Here is a 20,907-nt window from a genome sequence, read left to right as displayed (position 1 = left end):
CTCCCCCGGATTTCAGAATTTTTGTGAACTATATTTTATGTATTGAAATAAATGAGAAGAAAGTTTTAATTGGTTATGCCAAGTAATATAAAATTAAAAATTATTAAAAATATTAGTAGATGTATAATAAAATAACAAAATAACTTCTTTATTTTTAATCTGGACAAATTCCATATCACAAATTAGTACTAAATATGATATTATTTTGATTATAGGTAAAAATGTTAAATGCGAAAAATTAATTAAAATTTTACGATAGATTTAAAAAAATGTATAACTAATGAGATAGATATAATATGAGGACATTTATACTTTCAATTAATTAAAAAATGAAGTAAGTAGATAATACACGAAAATATTAATAATTAATTTAGAAAATAAAAAAATAGAATAATAGAAAATTTTCATATAGATTTTTTTATTAGATATATTATGTTGAAAATAAAAATGGAGGTTGAATTTTTATTTTTCAAAGCAACGTGATCAATGCTCAAATAACAAATATCAGAATTTGAAATGATTAGTATTCTAATTCTTTAATACGATTTGCGCATCGCGCGAGTTTTAATACTAGTTAATATTAAAAGCTGTAAATATGCATACCAACATAAAACAATAACTTAATACAGTTAAATGCTCAATGCTTCACTCATTAATGAAAGAAAAAACGTTAGAAGAATGCCTATCACTATTCAAAGCTTTCATATTCCAAAAGCATAAATGTTGGATAGATCAGAAGGCAAAGCGTTAGTCGTTTGGAAGTTCGCACATATTATTTCTTTTCTAGACATTGAGGATAAATCAAATTTTGCTTATGTCAATACTATCTGCATCTTTCTTTATACAGTGATTTACTCAGCTGTGAACTCCAAGATTGAATTACATTCTTGCCTCCATGGCCGGAAGGAAAGAAGAAAAATGAAGTTGTAAGTCTTCATAGTTTTTACTTTATGTAGCTTGATACATGTTTTATGCCTTCTACTTTTTTATTATTTTTCTTGAGTTTAAATTGGTTTGGATTGACTTGAATCGTACTAAACATTAACCGGTATCCCATTTACTTTTTGTTTGTCTTAAAGAATTTTTGTGATCTTTCATTCGTGAAGGTATGATCATGTATTCCTTTCCATGCCTTACTAAAATTTTACCGTATAAATTTTAATATAGCACATGTTGGTAATGAGTTTTCATTCTCATTTTTGAATACCTGCCTTATCATTTGTATTCAAAATGTCTCACATCAATATATGGAACTCCATATGAATAAATAAAACTATTGAAACCTCTACTTTGGTGTTACGGTTGTCTTGATTCGGATAACTTTTTTTTCCTTCTGATTTCAAAGGAGAATGGGACTTTTGATAGTTCATTCTCAATTTCTTTCTTTTTGTTTGTGTTGAATGGGATGCTCACTTTCCTTTTTCATTTATTTGAAAATTGCAGGTAATGGTTTTATGTGCATATTACTTTTTAATCTTTTGATGTGCTTGCTATTTTATGCATTTGATTTTTCTGTCATTGCTGTTCAGGGGATAAGAGAGAATTAAAGAGGTGAGAGTACCCTTGTTATACGAAGATGAGAATAACTACTAATGCTTTTTGTGTTTCTTTCAATAGCCTTCAATAAAAAAGGATTCTTATTTATTTTTTTGCCCTTCCATTTTTTTTTGTAGTTGTATTTTTAAAAACCACATAAAAAATGCTTTGTGTCTCTTTAGTCACATACCATTATTATGCCTCCGAATCTCATTGGTACCTATCGTTATTATGGATTAGGTTCTTTGGTTACTTGCTATCTTTATTTTGAGAAATTAGAGAAGAAGAAAAAGGAGTTTTCTATTATTATTTTTGAAAACTAAATGCGTAATGAGTAATAAAGAAAAAGGAAATAGAAGAAAAAGGTAACTTAAATGGAAAAGGGAAGGAAAATATTTGTAAAATTTGATTCCATTGACTTGTGCCACAACTTCAATTTAACCCTTTTTCTTTTAATTTCTTTCATTCTGTGTTGTTATTTTGTCTTGGGTAGGTCTACAAGATTAAAAATTCATAAGTGGTGGAAAATCAGAAAAAGTTATAAAACTAATTTGTCAAATGAAAATTGGATTAAGAACTTGAAGTTTAATCTATTAGATTTGAAAAAATGAGTTTTATCATTCTTTTTTTTTTTAAAAAAATGAATGGGTAAGGATATAAGAAAAGAAAAAGAAACAGAAAAAAAAAAGAAATAGAAGAAAAAGGTAAATGGAATTGAAAAGGGGAGGAAAAAATTAGAGAAAATATTTGTAGAATTTGATTTCGTTGATTTGTGTGATATATTCGATTTTACCCTTTTTCTTTTAATTTCTTTCATTCTGTATTGTTATTTTTATATTGGAGAGGTCTAGAAGACTAGAAACACATAAGCGATAGAAAATTAGAACAAAAAAATCACACTAATTTGTTAGATAAAAGATGGATTAAAATTTGAAATTTAATCTATTGGGTTGGAAAACTGTATAAATTTTTAACATATTAGGATATTAGTATAAAGATTATTTTGTATGCCAAATAAAGTTTTAACGATCGCACGCAAAGCACGAACAAATTTTTTACTAGTTACATAATAATAGTGTCAATTTCTTTTAGATAAAGCAAATACTTCTTTTACATTGGTATGTAAGGAAAAAAATAATCCAACCAATGTGACATGCGTACATAGTTCAAAAATGTCTAATCTCGTCCAAATTATCATTTGTCGGGCTCTTTGGCGTATCTTTGCTGGTTAAAATATGTCATTAATCTATATTGGTATTTTTGCATCCAAAGCGAGTACGTTTAATTTAATAATTTTTAGATATATTACCAAATCCAAGGGTTAAACCCACTTTTTACATGTCAATGAAAATTTTATATTCAGAATTACGAGTCAAGTAGTCATTTATTTGGCACCGCTTAAAGAGCGGAAAGTGCCACTCTAACTCAATAAAAATAAAGAGGTAATGCAATTAAATGAATTACCAAACAAATAATGCACCGCTAAGAAAAGTTAAATTATGCCAAAAAGATGAAAGGATCAGCCATTGACATGTAGCTGAGTCAGCTGAGCTCTTAAGTTTTATTGTGTTAGCCTAATTCTAATAACATAATTATAATTGTTGAATGCAGTGGATCTGAACTGTATGACATTTAGTTTCCATAAACTCTTTCTCGTCTGGAATTTACAAAAAATAACTTCAATCTGATATCAAGATTATCTTACGTGGATCAATATCATAAACCTTCATTTATTTTTTGAAAAAATTAGAATAGCAAACAGTTGAATGATATATTTCAGATTAAACTTTGTAACGTTGAGCCATGTACTCACTTAAAGTGAGCACCCTTTTGAAAAAAAAAAAACATTTAAGTGCAAATTTCTACATATATTTAGTACCCAAAATTGAATAATTTTAAAATTCAGCTTCGTAAGACGGGGTTGGAGTAAAATTAGTAACATCCAACTTTTGCAAAATCTAGAATAAATATGTTGGGAAAATAAACTTGTGGGAAAAAGAAAATCCGATAGACGATAGTTTGATATAGTAATTTTTATCTTTAAGGAATTTAAACTCCCACTATATATATGTTGCTACTGAATTTGTGGTAGAAATCGTCCAGAATTTTACTAAAGCAAATGACATAAAAATTCAACGAAAACTTGGATTTCCGCGAGAACATGATAGAGAAGAGAATTAAGATAGTTAGTCCAACGGTATTATAAATACTTATATTTTTTCTCCTAAACCTAAACGTCAACTCTTCCAACAGACACTTTAAAAGTCATTTTTTAATTTAATTAAAGTTTAAATTTGCATTTTCTTTTCTTCTAGTCACTAACTACACCAACAAAATTCAAGTCCAATTAATGTAAATTTCGAACATAATGCTGTAATAAATTAGGTTAGATAAAGTTCTGAATTTCCTAAATTACGAAAACAGCAAAAAACAAAAAAAGAAATCCAAATTCCTAACGTACCAAAAATTCCAGTTGCATATGAACAGCAACAAAATGAGCTGATACGATCACACGTCAGTGACAGCTTTAATCCCACATGAATCCTAATCTTCTCCAATTGTTTACAGCTTTTGTCTCAAATATCTTTCTTTCTTTTTTATCATTATAATTCCAATCATTGATATGAAGTACATAAAGTTCTCAAAAATATCTACCTTTGCCCCTCTACTGCATGCATATAAATACCTACCAAAATTTCACTTTTTTCCTCAACACATAAGAACTGAAAAGGCAAAAATCCTTTGTGTTCATTACACTCAAAAAACCATCTTGAGTTCTTGAGTTTTTTCTCTTTTTCTTAAGAGAAAAAACAAAAGAACAAAAAAGAAAAAAAACAGCCCCTTTGTTTAATTTGCCTACCTTTTTCAAGAATGGCCATTGATGAGTGCAAAGATATTGAAAATGGGCTTGAGAATTTGGAACAACCCTTTCTTGAAAATGCTAAAATTGTTGATTCTGAAGATGAAGAATTAATCAGTAAGGAAAATGAATCCATTGGAATGGTTTTGTTAAGCACTTGTGTTGCAGTTTGTGGTTCTTTTGAATTTGGATCATGTGTAAGTATTTCTATTTTCCTTTTGATGTTCTTTTTGTTTTTTCCAGTAAAGGGAACAGGAAAAATATTTGTTTATTTTTCTTTTCTAAAACGATTTATTAACTGGTTTTCTTTTTTTCCTTTTGTTTTTTTGGTCAGGACCATGAAATTTTAAAACAAAAACATCTAAAGCCTAAGAAAAAAAAAGGTTTGTTTAGCTTAAGTTAATGTTTTTTGCAGGTGGGATACTCAGCACCCACTCAATCTGAAATTAGGAATGACTTGAATTTAACACTTGCTCAGGTTTGCATTTTTTTACATTCTTGGTAAATTTTCTCTCTTTTTTTCTGTTTTTTTTTTGTGTGGAGAAATTTAAAACTAAAGCTAATTTTTTAATTTGTTTTTGCAGTACTCCATTTTTGGTTCCATCATCACAATTGGTGCCATGATTGGAGCTATCACAAGCGGCAGAATTGCAGATTTCATTGGTAGAAAAGGGGTATTTAACTATTATACGAGAGAAACCAGAAGAAAAAAAAATTAAAAGAAGGCAATAATAATAATAATAATAATAATAATAATAATAATAATAATAATAATAATAATAAGCATTTAAGTAGCAAAATTAATGAGATTTTTTTTGGGGGGAACAGGCAATGAGAATGTCAGCTATTTTCTGTATCACAGGATGGCTTGCTGTCTATTTTTCCATGGTATGAATCTTTATGCAATTTTTTTTATTTAAAAAGTTTGAAAAGAATTTACTCTTATTAGATCTCCAAATAATTATTAATATGTTTGGTTATGATGCAGGGAACTTTGACACTTGATGTGGGAAGATTCCTCACAGGATTTGGCATTGGAATATTCTCTTATGTGGTAAATATTTAAATTTTCTCATTTTTCCACTCTCGGCTTATTAAAATAAATTCAAGAATTATTAAAATCTTGGAATATTACTGAACCCTTTTAATTTCTTGGTAAATTAACCAGGTACCAGTGTTTATTGCTGAAATAGCTCCAAAGGATCTCCGTGGAGGATTGACAACAATTAATCAAGTAAGAAAACTCAAATTGAAGTACTTAATAAAATTCTAAATCAAGTCAAAATTTAAATAGAAAAATAAATTAAAAAATGGTAAAAGTAAGAAATAATTATAAGTTGTGGGGTTCTGACTTTTGTAGTTTGTTCTGTCTGCAGCTTATGATTGTTTGTGGTGCATCAGTTGCATATTTACTAGGAACAGTTATATCATGGAGAAATCTTGCTTTAACTGGTAATTCTTGAATTATTTCATAAATACTAAAAAAATGAAGTTGATTTGAATAGAAGGGTTGCCTTGGAGCAACTGTAAAGTTGTTTCCGTATCTCTGTGTGACCTATATGTCACGGGTGGAAGCAGCCACTAATGCTTGCGTTAGGTAGGTTGTCTATATCACACCCCTTGGGGTGCGGCCCTTCCCGGATCCCGCGCGGAATGCCCTTTTTATTTATTTGAATACAGGACAGACGAGGACTAATTAATTGTTTCATTTGTAGGAATTCTACCATGCACTTTCTTGTTAGTAGGTCTATTCTTTATTCCAGAATCTCCAAGATGGCTGGTGAGTTTTCAACATAATATGAATTATTCAAGTTTCATCATCAAGATTGAACAAAGTTTAATGAATATATGGTAATTAAATTGCAGGCAAAAGTAGGTCTTGAGAAAGAATTTGAAATGGCATTGAGAAAACTTCGCGGTAAAGATGCGGATATTTCTCTTGAAGCTGCCGAAATCCAGGCTTATGTTGATACTCTTCAAAGCCTCCCTAAAGCTCGAATATTGGACTTATTCGGTAGCAAGTACATTCGATCTGTGATGGTAAGTCATTTCCTTAAAATGTCCTAAATATTATGCATTTTGAAGAGCTTACACGGAGCTAATATTCTTGAAATTCTTCAACTTTTTATTCCAGATTGGTATTGGATTGATGGTATTCCAACAGTTTATAGGAATAAATGGTATTGGTTTCTATGCTAGCCAGACTTTTGAGTCAGCAGGTAAATGTGCCTTTCAGCTTAAACTGTGGCAAAGAAGATCTCAAATACTTTGACTAATAATGTGAATGAAAAATGCAGGACTTAAAAACAGCAATATTGGGACTATTGCCTATGCCATAGTTCAGGTTTGTAAATCTTGATAACTTGCTAAAACTGAAAAAATCTCAATAGAGTGAAAATTTGGATCACTAACACTCTATTCCTGTTATTTTGACAGGTCCCTATTACTGTAGTTGGGGCATTTTTGATGGATAGATCAGGAAGACGGCCACTTCTTATGGTAAATTTACATTTTACAAAAGGGCACTGGATAAAATCTTTGACGATATAGATCACTGAAAAGAGTTGTTTCATTGTTTTCAGGTGTCAGCAACTGGGACATTTGTTGGTTGTTTTATGGCTGGAGCTTCTTTCTATCTGAAGGTAACTTACTGAGAGCATAAAATGTCAATCAGTTAATGAAAGTTTTGGTTTCATATTTTGATTATCTTTATATGTTCTTATTGTTAATTAGGGAAACGGCATCTTACTTGAATGGGTTCCAATTCTAGCTGTATCTGGTGTCCTGGTAAATATTCAATTGCCATATGATATTTTTACTCATTCTTGTACAGTAAAATGTAAAACTTGTGAGAATGTAAGTCTAAATTCTACTTCACAGGTGTACATATCCGCGTTTTCAATTGGAATGGGAGCAGTTCCCTGGGTTATTATGTCAGAGGTAATTCAGTCTGCTGCTTTGTTTTTGTGTACTAGCAGAAGAACCGTTTTCAAGTAGTGTTCCATCTGTTACATATTATTCAATATTGGTTGATTAGTCTGAGGTTATTGACACGAGCTTGAACTCGATATACAATTTATTATATCACATCCGATCCTTGATCACTTCTATGCAAACATTGTGTAAGCAATTTCTTTAAAATAATCAGTTAAATTAAATTTGTACTCTTATTTTGCAGGTTTTTCCGATTCATGTAAAAAGTGCTGGTGGAAGTCTGGTAGTGTTAGTGAACTGGTTGGGCGCGTGGGCGGTTTCCTTCACTTTCAGTTTCCTCATGTCCTGGAGTGCCACTGGTAAGGAGAAATTTCCATCAACTCTGCATATATGTAAACTGTCACACCCTTAAGAATTTCCTTTTAACTGAATTTTTTTTATTTTTTTTTTGGAATTTTCAGGTACATTTATGCTATATGCTGGATTCTGTGTACTCACTATACTATTTGTAGCAAAGGTAGTGCCAGAAACAAAGGGGAAAACATTGGAGGAAATTCAGGCCATCATTAATTCTAGAACGTGGGAAACAAGAATATGAAAGTACGTAGATGCACATACTCATGACTGGAAATTTTACAATGTAGTTTAGTCAACTAGACGAGCGGATGGCATGCATAAATCGAAAAATGGTTCAAATTTTTTGACGATGGAAAAATGGAAACTTCCCTCTCAGAACCAAATTGGATCCGCCAAGAAGAGGGGAATTCAACAGTGTAGATTTTTTTCTAGCTTTTGTAGCAAATGAATTTTTTTGATCTGTTGTTGTACTGTATCCAAAAACAAAAATGTTGTTCAATGAAAGATGAACTTAAAAGCTGCATTCAGAAGAAAAACAAAACCATTTCTTGATCCTGTTTTAGCACAATCATTTGTTGGACTACTGAAGTGTTGGATTTTAATGCTTCAGTCCAAATGAGTCATGATTGCACCTAGTCTCTAAAACTAGGTGAGCCTAACACATACCGAAATGATAACAGGTTCTACTAAACAACTATTAAACATGTACCGAAAATTTCTAAATAAGCCAATAGTCTCGAAATGATACAATATCTCAAAACAAGTAGTACAAGTCATACGCCTTTTTAAGAGTAATTATATATAATGAATACATCACTATTCCGGAATAATAGGAAACTATGGAAATAAATACAACAGAAAGTGACTTTGGAGCCTGCGAACGTCCAGCATATGTACCTTGAAGTCTCCAGCCGCACGAGCATAAGTCTCCAAACCAACTCAATTCGAAGTACCTGGTTCTGCACAAAAATGCGCAGAAGTGTAGCATGAGTACACCATAGTGGTACCCAGTAAGTATCAAGCCTAACCTCGATAGAGTAGTGACGACGTCAGGTCAAGATACCTACCGTACATGTAAACCTGTGAAGGATATAACATAAAGCTAACAAGGAAAGAACATCAATTTAAGGCTTATAGTAGAAGGATTCCAAATTACATTCAACAATGAAAATAACGGCAACGTGATTAGCAACGAGAAACAACCAAATAATTAAGTAACAACACAGCCGGGGTACATGTGAGATATGAATGTGTTCAAGCAAGGAAATCGATGATAACTCAATCAATCAAATCGTTTCTAATGCACGAATATCAACAAGAATTATCCCAAATACCACTTCTCTTAATCTCAGATCATAAGTCCCAATTTCCAAACTTTACACACAAGGCACTTTGTGCCCACATTTTTCCAAATCACTTCCGCATGGTAAAATTTACGTGCTATCCGGTACATACTATCCGTGTCAAATGCTAATTAAGATATTCAAGAGATTTATTTATATACCGTAAAAGTAAAAATTTTAGTTTCTGAACCAAGGAGGAGATCAATGAGAAAATGAGTTTATTTTAGAAATCATTTGGGTGAAGAAAATAACATTTGCAAATAAAATAAAGTATCGGATAAGTTAGCGAATTTAAAATAGAATTTATTAATTAAAACGTAATAACAATTCTTATTAATTAAAGTAAAACATTAGACAAGGTAAAGAGATTAAGTTGAGAAATCAATTAAAGTGAAATATGAGAAATATTAGAAATAGTAAAGTATCGAATGAAATGACGAGTTTTAACTTAAGAGTCACATAAGGTAAGAATGTTAACAATTCTTTTATTTAAAATCGTTATGTTGGCAACAACTCAACATGGTACGAGACAATGACTCAACATAGTAAATTCATTGTCACGACCCAAACTGAAGGGCCATGACTAGCACCCGACCACACTTGCCGAGCACCAACGTACATTTCATCTAACCTTCATTATTATCTTTTAAGGCTGACGAGATCAATATAAATGGTAGACCTAGATCATGGACAACCAGCAATAAAATATGACGGCATGAACATACATAGCAGGGGATGACCAGACAATCAAGAAACTACGTATAAGATATGAGCTACCTCGCTACTATGAAAGACTATACAACAAAAACTAGCCGACAAGGCATACCAAACTATACATGAGACGACACCTGTCTATGAGCCTCTAACAGAACATAAGTGTTGCAACATAGCCGGAACAGGGCCCCGACATACCCATAATGTCTATAACAAAAATTGCATACCAAGACCAAGGCAAGTCCGGAGAAGGGATCTCGCCAATCACCGCTGAACTGGACAGTCTACTGTGGTGGGGGAGCTGCACCTGCCTGTCTATCAGGACCTGCAGCACGACATGCAGCGTCCACAAATAAAAGGACGTCAGTACGAATAAAGTACTGAGTATGTAAGGCAAGGAACCATAAATGCGATCAGTAATGTAAGCAAGGATAGAGAATATACAACCTGTAACATCTTAGTACCTCTGAGGGCTACTTACATGAAATGCATGATACATATGTATAAATACATAAACCTTTAAAGCATTCGCCTCTGTGGGCATCATCATCATCATATCGTACCCGGCCATAATAGGCTCGGTAGAATCGTACCCGGCCACGTGGAGCTCGGTAAAACCCAACTGATCAGTGGTTGCACAATAGGTGCCGTACCCGGCCAACTATAGCGTGGCTCGGTAGAGTAAAATAGATACATATATATAATGCATGCTCGACTCATGGAATCACATTCTAAACCTTTCGGAGTGACGTAAGGTCGGTATCCTCTGTACACGTTATTAGGACTAAGTCTTCACTATGAACCTTATAAGATTCAGGAAGTATGAACAACATTGATAACATAAGAATAAGAGAAGCAACATGTATCAATCGTTCCATAAGAGGGAAAACAATGTAAGTACTGCTAGCTTCTAAGAGTAGAGTATCTTTGGAAGCTCGTTCATTACATTATGTACAATCGGAGTCGTGCAAAAGAAGGAAAGGGATAGCCTCACATACCTTGTATATACTTTCCCAATCTCAAGCTATGCAATTGTCAAAACTCCTTAGTCTACAATAAGAGAAACGATACTATCGTTATCATTTAAGCGTCATAACTATTATATATCGACCACAACCTATTTTACGATGAAACGGACAGCACCTCCCCTATATATATGACCTCACACCATTCAAAATAGTCACCAAACAGCCCAAACAACATCAATAATAAACATATTGAGCCTCCCAATATAGTCCACACACAGCCTAATCACTCCATACATACGACGACCACCATAGTCGTGTCAAACAATCTGGAAATGTTACGAATAACTATCAGCCCATAACCCTACATATATATGGTGTTTCCCCACACCCTTCCTCCTCCAAAACTCCACAAGATAGTAGTAAAATACGCAGCCCAACAACAACGCAAAACAGTCCACAAAACAATAACATTACTACCAAACCTTTCGATATATATCTCACAAGTTCTAGCTTCAATGGCTTAGCCGCAACTTGGATAATCTTAAATACATATAGAGTAAGAGGTTCCTTACCTTTATACAGAAAGAACAACTCCAATTTGACCTTAAATTTCCATGAAATATCCCTCCAATGCTGCCACAACAACCAAAAAGCGAAACTAGCGATCAATTAGTGTTTTTCGACACTAGAATCACTTTAGAAGGCTTGAAATCACCTAGGATTGATATTAAGAACATGAGGGAGTATTTACAGAACATAAACCCTTTAAAACAACCTCCCACACGAGCTGGAACAACACAAAAATGAGCAACAACAAGAAGAACAAGAGACTTACTAGCGCCACGGAATTCCCGACACTTGATTTGTGTTGTTTGCCCCTTTTTTGGGTCTTGAATCTTGAGAGAACCTTGAGAGGATGTTCCTAGGGTTCTAAGGTCTGAAAATAGTGAAAAGAAATGACTTAAAACGGGTTGTAGTCATCCTATATAGGTCCAAATATCTTAAACCGACTTAGTGGGCCCCATAGAGAGGTGCTTGGCGCAGTCTCGCGAAAACGCGAATATCTCTCTACTCCGAGATCGTATCGATGAACGGTTTAATGCGTTGGAAACTAGACTCATAGATATTTAATTTGGTGGGTAGATCACCCCGTAATTCCTTGTAAATTATGAGAAAAGATTAGAAACATTTGACCTAATGTTTAAGTAAAATTATGAACCTAAGTTGCGACAACTTTTGTCGACTTTTGTTTCATAACTCGTTTGACTTCAAGACTTATGATACGGATATTATATGATTAAAATACCTTAATAAATGACCTCTTGAGTGTATTAAGCACCGCTAGATTACCTAAAAATACGAGTTACAACATCCTTGATTCGTTTAACTTCTAATACTGGTTAATCACCCTTATACACTCTTGTATCACTTAAGACCAATAGGATTGACTTCTTATCATCTCAAAGATAATTCCTTCTTGGATTTATGTTAACTAATATATGGCATGAACTAACACATGCGGATATGGGTTGTAACACCCTCCCCCTTAGGAACATTCGTCCTCGAATGTAAGGGTTTATGGGGAGTTTAAATCATCGTGGATTCCAATGGAAATTTCCGATCAATTTTCCCCTATAAAATGGCCACTAGCAAAACTTGCAAGTAATTAAGCCCAACATATGGTTTCACAAGTCTACACAAAGCATTATGCGTATTTACATTATCTACATATCATCATTTTGTATTAAGGAGGAGTATTCTCAAATTATTGCTTACCTCATAGAGCCGTTTCTTCTTCCAATGTATCCTGTCTTCCACCAGCATCCTTGTTATCTTCATTCTGGAATAAGTAAGGGTATTTTAACTTCATCTCCTTTTCTGCTTCCCATGTCATTTCTTCCATATTTTTGTTCCTCCACAATACTTTGACGGAAGCTACATCTTTTGTTCTCAGCTTGCGGACTTGCCGATCTAATATCGCCACTGGCACTTCTTCATATGATAGGTCCTCTGTAACTTGTACATCTTTGATAGGGATGACTCGAGAAGGGTCTCCAATACATTTTCTCAACATAGATACATGGAATACCGGGTGGACAAATTCCAATTCTGATGGCAATTCTAACTCATAAGCAACCTGTCCAATCCGTCGAAGAATTTTATACGGCCCGATATACCTTGGACTCAGCTTACCTTTCTTCCCAAAACGCATAATACCCTTCATTGGTGAGATCCTCAGGAAAACCCAATCACCAACCTCAAACTCTAGATCACGACGTCGGACATCAGAATAAGATTTTTGCCTGCTTTGTGCCGTCCTCAATCGCTCCTGTATCACTTTCACCTTCTCAATAGCTTGGTGAATCAAATCTGGCCCATATAATTCTGTTTCACCGACTTCGAACCATCCAACTGGTGATCTACATCTCCTCCCGTATAGTGCCTCGTATGGGGCCATTTTAATACTGGAATGGTAGCTATTGTTATAGGCGAATTCTATGAGTGGAAGATGATCATCCCAATTCCCCTTAAAATCTAGAACACATGCTCGTAGCATATCTTCCAGTGTCTGAATGGTACGTTCAGCCTGTCCGTCAGTCTGCGGATGAAATGCAGTGCTGAGATTTACTTGTGTGCCTAAACCCTTCTGGAAAGACCTCCAAAAGTTAGCCGTAAATTGAGCTCCTCGGTCTGATATAATAGATATGGGCACACCATGAAGCCTAACAATCTCCTTGATATACAACTTCGCATAATCTTCAGCCGTGTAAGTTGTCTTCACTGGCAGAAAATGGGCACATTTTGTAAGTCGATCAATTATCACCCAGATGGAGTCAAACTTATGATAAGAGCGAGGTAATCCAATAATGAAGTCCATATTAATCACCTCCCACTTCCAGGTCGGAATCTCTATATTTTGAAGCAATCCACCGGGTTTCTGATGTTCTATCTTTACTTGTTGACAATTGGGACACTGGGCTACAAATTCTGCAATAGACTTCTTCATATTATCCCACCAATACTGCTCCTTGACATCATGATACATCTTTGTCGAGCCGGGATGGATGGAATATCGGGATTGATGAATCTCATTCATAATCTTCTCTCGCAACCCTGCCACATTAGGCACACACAATCGGCTCTGGTATCTCAGTGCCCCATCTTTTCCGATCCTAAAAGCCATACTTTTACACTGTTGAATGCTTTCTCTTAATCGTACTAAGATAGGATCTTCATATTGTCGTGCTTTTACCTCGGCTACCAAAGATGATTCTGATGTATTCTGTACAGTAACACCTCCGTCATCAGAATCTAACAATCTGATTCTCATATTGGCTAGCTGATGAAGCTCTTTAATCAACCCCCATCTACCTGCCTCAATATGTACTAAGCTTCCCATTGATTTACGGCTGAGAGCGTCTGCCACAACATTGGCTTTACCGGGATGATACAATATCTCGACGTCGTAGTCTTTCAATAATTCAAGCCACCTACGCTGCCTCAAATTCAACTCTTTCTGCTTGAAGATGTATTGTAAACTCTTGTGATCTGTGTAGATGTCAACATGGACGCCGTATAAGTAGTGCCGCCATATCTTCAAAGCATATATTACTGCAGCCAATTCCAAATCATGGGTTGGATAATTCTTTTCATGCTTCTTCAATTGTCTTGATGCATAAGCAATCACATTCCCACGCTGCATCAATACGCACCCCAAACCTATACCTGAGGCATCACAATATACCACATAACCTTCTGTTCCTTCAGGAAGAGTGAGCACTGGTGCAGATGTCAATCGATTCTTCAACTCCTGAAAACTACGTTCACAAGTGTCAGACCACTGGAATTTGGTAGCTTTTTGTGTTAACTTAGTCAATGGTGATGATATAGAGGAAAATCCTTCTACAAACCGCCTATAATATCCTGCTAGCCCTAGGAAGCTGCGGACTTCTGATGGTGTTGTAGGTCTCGGCCAATTCTTTACTGCATCGATCTTCTGAGTGTCGACACTAATACCCTCATCAGATATCACATGGCCAAGGAATGCTACTGAGTTCAGCCAGAATTCACATTTGGAGAGCTTAGCATATAACTTACGATCCTGAAGCGTCTGTAATACTATCCGCAAGTGGCCCGCATGTTCCGCCTCCGAACGAGAATACACTAGAATGTCATCAATGAATACAATCACGAACACATCAAGATAGGGCCTGAATATAGTATTCATGAGATCCATAAAAGCTGCTGGGGCATTTGTTAGCCCGAACGACATCACCAAGAACTCAAAGTGCCCATATCTTGTCCGGAAGGCCGTCTTTGGAATATCCTTCTCCCTAACCCTCACCTGATGATACCCTGAACGTAAATCAATCTTAGAGAAATACTTGGCACCCTGGAGTTGGTCAAACAGGTCATCAATTCTTGGAAGTGGATACTTGTTCTTTATAGTAGACTTATTCAACTGTCGATAGTCGATACACATCCGTAACGACCCATCTTTCTTCCGCACGAATAGGACTGGTGCACCCCAAGGTGAAGTGCTAGGCCTAATAAAGCCCTTATCCAGCAAGTCCTTCAACTGCACCTTCAACTCTCGCAACTCTGCCGGGGCCATTCTGTATGGAGGAATAGAGATCGGTTGAGTGTCAGGCAACACATCAATGCTAAACTCAATCTCCCTTTCAGGAGGAAGGCCCGGGAGTTCATCTGGGAAAACATCTGGGAATTCGTTAACCACAGGGATTGATTGTAAAGTAGGCGGTTTCGCCTCCGCATCCCTAACGCGAACGAGATGATAAATGTAACCTTTTGAGATCATTTTCCTTGCCTTAAGATAGGAAATAAACCTACCTTTCGGTGTAGCAATGTTCCCTTTCCATTCAATGACGGGTTCACCCGGAAATTGGAACCTAACCATCTTCGTACGACAGTCAACATTTGCATAGCATGAGGCCAACCAGTCCATTCCCATTATCACATCAAAATCAACCATTTCTAACTCAAATAAATTTGCCGAGGTTTGACGACTACAAATCATCACAGTGCAACCTCTATATACCCTTCTAGCAATCACAGAATCTCCTATCGGAGTAGATACCGCAAGGGGTTTACTTATCAATTCAGGTTCAATGCCAAACTTATTAGCCACAAAGGGTGTAACATATGATAATGTAGATCCCGGATCAATCAGCGCATATACATCATAAGAAAACACAGATATAATACCTGTAACAACATCTGGAGACGACTCGAGATCCTGTCGACCTACTAGAGCATAGGTTCGATTTTGAGCACCACTCGAACTCGGCACTGCACCTCTACCCCTACCACGACCTGTCGACTGCTGAAAACCCCGTGCTGGAGGTCGAACTGATGAGGAAGAACCAGACACAGATCCAGTCGGCTGAGCCATACCATCACCTCCTCTATTAGGACAATCCCGCATCATATGGCCAGGCTGCCCGCACGAATAGCATGCATCAGAACCTCGACGACACAGTCCAAAGTGGGCCTTGCCGCACTGATCACAATGTGGTGTTGGGGGTCTCATCTGACTAGTATCCCTATGATGTTGCGAGCCAGATGCCCGCGAACTCTGACCTGGACCAGAATAGGATCGATCATATCGAGGCCTCTGAAACTGTGGAGGAGCACTAGCTACAGGTGGCGCCGAACTCCTCGAAAACTGTGGCCTGATGCGGCCTCTGAAGTCATCAGAATACCCTGCAAATCTCGCCCTCTTATGCTGGCCTCTATCCTGCTCCCTAACTGCCCTCTGCTGGCGCTTACGATCCTCTAGGGTCTGGGCATAAGCTTGAATACGGGAAATATCCATGCCCTCCACCAAGGAGGCTGTCGTACACTCATTTATTAGATGTGGTCCCAACCCATTCACGAACATATGCACCCTATCACTCATCTCGGCCACCATATGGGGAGCATACCTTGCCAAAGAATCAAACTGCATACTGTACTCTCGCACACTCATATTACCTTGTCTAAGGTTCAAGAACTTATCAGCTCTAGCTCGTCGTATCTCAACTGGCAAGTAGTGACGAAGAAAGGCCTCAGAAAATTCCTTCCACACAGCTGGAGGAGGGTTCGGACCCCTGGATCTCTCCCAACTATCATACCAGAGAACCGCTAAATCCCGTAGCCGATAAGAAGCCAACTCTACTGCCTCTGTATCACTAACATGCATAACCCGAAGTGTACGATGAACCTGGTCAATAAAAGTCTGTGGGTCCTCCTTGGGGTCTGATCCGGTAAACACTGGAGGGTCTAAATTAATAAAATCACAAACTCTTGTACTAACTGGTTTCTCAGCAGCACCTGTATTCTGCCTCTGAGCCTGAGCAGCTACCAAGCTAGTCAATAACTGCAAAGCACTCTGCATATCCTTGTCTGGAGTGCCAGACGGAGGAACTGGAGGCGCTGGGTGCCTTCTAATACCCTCTGGAGGAGATGGAGTAGATGAGGTATGAGAGGGCATCTCACTTTGAGCCTCACTTTGTCCTGCTCTGACTTGGGGCACCTGACTGGTACCCTCTCCTGCTGCTGTATCAAGCCGTCTACTAATCGTTTGCTTCCTAGTCGAAGGCATCACGGAAAAAAACAAGGTGAATATTAGAGACGGACACTTACGACTCAACTCTACGCACGATCTAGATTCAGGAAGAAGGTAACAACCCTAGATGTCATGTAGCCTCCTGATTATAAATGTGGCGCGCTACACATCCATAATCAAGACTCTACTAGACACGGCTCATAGACAACCCCTAGGACAGACTTGCTCTGATACCAAGTTTGTCACGACCCAAACTGAAGGGCCATGACTAGCACCCGACCACACTTGCCGAGCACCAACGTACATTTCATCTAACCTTCATTATTATCTTTTAAGGCTGACGAGATCAATATAAATGGTAGACCTAGATCATGGACAACCAGCAATAAAATATGACGGCATGAACATACATAGCAGGGGATGACCAGACAATCAAGAAACTACGTATAAGATATGAGCTACCTCGCTACTATGAAAGACTATACAACAAAAACTAGCCGACAAGGCATACCAAACTATACATGAGACGACACCTGTCTATGAGCCTCTAACAGAACATAAGTGTTGCAACATAGCCGGAACAGGGCCCCGACATACCCATAATGTCTATAACAAAAATTGCATACCAAGACCAAGGCAAGTCCGGAGAAGGGATCTCGCCAATCACCGCTGAACTGGACAGTCTACTGTGGTGGGGGAGCTGCACCTGCCTGTCTATCAGGACCTGCAGCACGACATGCAGCGTCCACAAATAAAAGGACGTCAGTACGAATAAAGTACTGAGTATGTAAGGCAAGGAACCATAAATGCGATCAGTAATGTAAGCAAGGATAGAGAATATACAACCTGTAACATCTTAGTACCTCTGAGGGCTACTTACATGAAATGCATGATACATATGTATAAATACATAAACCTTTAAAGCATTCGCCTCTGTGGGCATCATCATCATCATATCGTACCCGGCCATAATAGGCTCGGTAGAATCGTACCCGGCCACGTGGAGCTCGGTAAAACCCAACTGATCAGTGGTTGCACAATAGGTGCCGTACCCGGCCAACTATAGCGTGGCTCGGTAGAGTAAAATAGATACATATATATAATGCATGCTCGACTCATGGAATCACATTCTAAACCTTTCGGAGTGACGTAAGGTCGGTATCCTCTGTACACGTTATTAGGACTAAGTCTTCACTATGAACCTTATAAGATTCAGGAAGTATGAACAACATTGATAACATAAGAATAAGAGAAGCAACATGTATCAATCGTTCCATAAGAGGGAAAACAATGTAAGTACTGCTAGCTTCTAAGAGTAGAGTATCTTTGGAAGCTCGTTCATTACATTATGTACAATCGGAGTCGTGCAAAAGAAGGAAAGGGATAGCCTCACATACCTTGTATATACTTTCCCAATCTCAAGCTATGCAATTGTCAAAACTCCTTAGTCTACAATAAGAGAAACGATACTATCGTTATCATTTAAGCGTCATAACTATTATATATCGACCACAACCTATTTTACGATGAAACGGACAGCACCTCCCCTATATATATGACCTCACACCATTCAAAATAGTCACCAAACAGCCCAAACAACATCAATAATAAACATATTGAGCCTCCCAATATAGTCCACACACAGCCTAATCACTCCATACATACGACGACCACCATAGTCGTGTCAAACAATCTGGAAATGTTACGAATAACTATCAGCCCATAACCCTACATATATATGGTGTTTCCCCACACCCTTCCTCCTCCAAAACTCCACAAGATAGTAGTAAAATACGCAGCCCAACAACAACGCAAAACAGTCCACAAAACAATAACATTACTACCAAACCTTTCGATATATATCTCACAAGTTCTAGCTTCAATGGCTTAGCCGCAACTTGGATAATCTTAAATACATATAGAGTAAGAGGTTACTTACCTTTATACAGAAAGAACAACTCCAATTTGACCTTAAATTTCCATGAAATATCCCTCCAATGCTGCCACAACAACAAAAAAGCGAAACTAGCGATCAATTAGTGTTTTTCGGCACTAGAATCACTTTAGAAGGCTTGAAATCACCTAGGATTGATATTAAGAACATGAGGGAGTATTTACAGAACATAAACCCTTTAAAACAACCTCCCACACGAGCTGGAACAACACAAAAATGAGCAACAACAAGAAGAACAAGAGACTTACTAGCGCCACGGAATTCCCGACACTTGATTTGTGTTGTTTGCCCCTTTTTTGGGTCTTGAATCTTGAGAGAACCTTGAGAGGATGTTCCTAGGGTTCTAAGGTCTGAAAATAGTGAAAAGAAATGACTTAAAACGGGTTGTAGTCATCCTATATAGGTCCAAATATCTTAAACCGACTTAGTGGGCCCCATAGAGAGGTGCTTGGCGCAGTCTCGCGAAAACGCGAATATCTCTCTACTCCGAGATCGTATCGATGAACGGTTTAATGCGTTGGAAACTAGACTCATAGATATTTAATTTGGTGGGTAGATCACCCCGTAATTCCTTGTAAATTATGAGAAAAGATTAGAAACATTTGACCTAATGTTTAAGTAAAATTATGAACCTAAGTTGCGACAACTTTTGTCGACTTTTGTTTCATAACTCGTTTGACTTCAAGACTTATGATACGGATATTATATGATTAAAATACCTTAATAAATGACCTCTTGAGTGTATTAAGCACCGCTAGATTACCTAAAAATACGAGTTACAACATCCTTGATTCGTTTAACTTCTAATACTGGTTAATCACCCTTATACACTCTTGTATCACTTAAGACCAATAGGATTGACTTCTTATCATCTCAAAGATAATTCCTTCTTGGATTTATGTTAACTAATATATGGCATGAACTAACACATGCGGATATGGGTTGTAACATTCATCTTGAAAATCAATTCACCAAAATAATAGTAATAGAAAAGGAAAACAGAAAATGACGGCAAAGCAGTAACTAATGAAAACAACTCAATCCTCGAAAACCACAAAACTTGGGAATACCAATCCCCAAAGTCTCGTACGAAAAAACCGAAGCCAATGCAATACAACAAGGAATACAAAACACATAAACTGTTGCGGCGCGCAACCTAATCCCACCGTACAACACGATCCTCCCTTATTCCACCGGGTAAATATCAATAATAATAAGTAAATATATATGTTGTGGCGCGTAACCCGATCCCACCATATAATCAGAGTCAATATCATAACTTTCCTTTATTTGACCATATCAATCTACCCTTATTTCACATGTCGGCTCGCAACCCGATCTCACCACATCAATATCTATTCACCTTTATTCCACTTGTTGCAGCGTGCAATCCGATCCATAAATAAATCAATAACATCAATAATTCAATACAAAATTTACAATAATTTCTACTATAATAGAGTGTGAGTACACAACAATAAATGAACCACGTAATAATCAACGGAATGCCATGAATATTACAAAAATGGCAGGACAGGTAAAGCACATGACAACTAAGGTGTGCAAGTGATAAGTGGGGATTTTGACCGCTTATTAGAACCTTTTAGCTTTAGTTTTAGTCTAAAGGCATTGAATTGTGTTCCCGAAACTAATGAAATTATGCAAAATTATAG

The 20,907-nt window shown here is 36.7% G+C and overlaps 1 protein-coding gene and 2 long non-coding RNA genes across 4 annotated transcripts; 1 reads left to right on the top strand and 2 right to left on the bottom strand.

The window, feature by feature from the left end:
- The first annotated feature begins 4,247 nt into the window (after positions 1-4,247).
- On the top strand, positions 4,248-8,239 carry LOC104224875 (sugar transporter ERD6-like 16). Of its 2 annotated transcripts, none has more exons than XM_009776595.2 (17): positions 4,248-4,593; positions 4,812-4,874; positions 4,981-5,070; positions 5,225-5,284; positions 5,385-5,450; positions 5,565-5,630; positions 5,773-5,848; positions 6,112-6,176; positions 6,263-6,436; positions 6,531-6,615; positions 6,694-6,740; positions 6,833-6,895; positions 6,979-7,038; positions 7,130-7,183; positions 7,277-7,336; positions 7,575-7,689; positions 7,792-8,239. In XM_009776595.2, the coding sequence occupies exons 1-17, from the start codon at positions 4,408-4,410 to the stop codon at positions 7,926-7,928; spliced, it is 1,467 nt and encodes a 488-aa protein (XP_009774897.1). In that variant the 5' UTR covers positions 4,248-4,407; the 3' UTR covers positions 7,929-8,239. The 2 variants fall into 2 exon arrangements, with proteins under 2 accessions (XP_009774897.1, XP_009774898.1); XM_009776596.2 differs by having other exon boundaries at positions 4,731-4,874.
- Positions 8,240-9,655: 1,416 nt separating this feature from the next.
- LOC138879589 (uncharacterized) lies at positions 9,656-10,919 on the bottom strand. The gene is made up of 3 exons (XR_011402705.1): positions 10,862-10,919; positions 10,743-10,794; positions 9,656-10,069 (listed from the first exon to the last, which is right to left on the bottom strand). It is a non-coding gene; the product is annotated as an uncharacterized lncRNA (long non-coding RNA).
- Positions 10,920-17,590: 6,671 nt separating this feature from the next.
- LOC138879579 (uncharacterized) lies at positions 17,591-18,854 on the bottom strand. The gene is made up of 3 exons (XR_011402704.1): positions 18,797-18,854; positions 18,678-18,729; positions 17,591-18,004 (listed from the first exon to the last, which is right to left on the bottom strand). It is a non-coding gene; the product is annotated as an uncharacterized lncRNA (long non-coding RNA).
- Between the last annotated feature and the right edge of the window lie 2,053 nt (positions 18,855-20,907).

Source organism: Nicotiana sylvestris, chromosome 1 (assembly GCF_000393655.2).
Source record: "Nicotiana sylvestris chromosome 1, ASM39365v2, whole genome shotgun sequence".
Taxonomy (NCBI): domain Eukaryota; kingdom Viridiplantae; phylum Streptophyta; class Magnoliopsida; order Solanales; family Solanaceae; genus Nicotiana; species Nicotiana sylvestris.
The sequence above is the reverse complement of the archived record's forward strand: the minus strand, read 5'-3'. Positions and strand labels throughout refer to the sequence as shown.

What these genes read in the sequence shown, in the direction of transcription:
- LOC104224875 (XM_009776595.2), top strand. Translation starts at nt 4,408, where the DNA reads ATGGCCATTGATGAGTGCAAAGATATTGAAAATGGGCTTGAGAATTTG. An exon ending in GAGAAATCTTGCTTTAACTG is followed by an intron (nt 5,849 to 6,111) that starts GTAATTCTTGAA and finishes TTTCATTTGTAG; the next exon opens with GAATTCTACCATGCACTTTC. An exon ending in CCTGGGTTATTATGTCAGAG is followed by an intron (nt 7,337 to 7,574) that starts GTAATTCAGTCT and finishes CTTATTTTGCAG; the next exon opens with GTTTTTCCGATTCATGTAAA.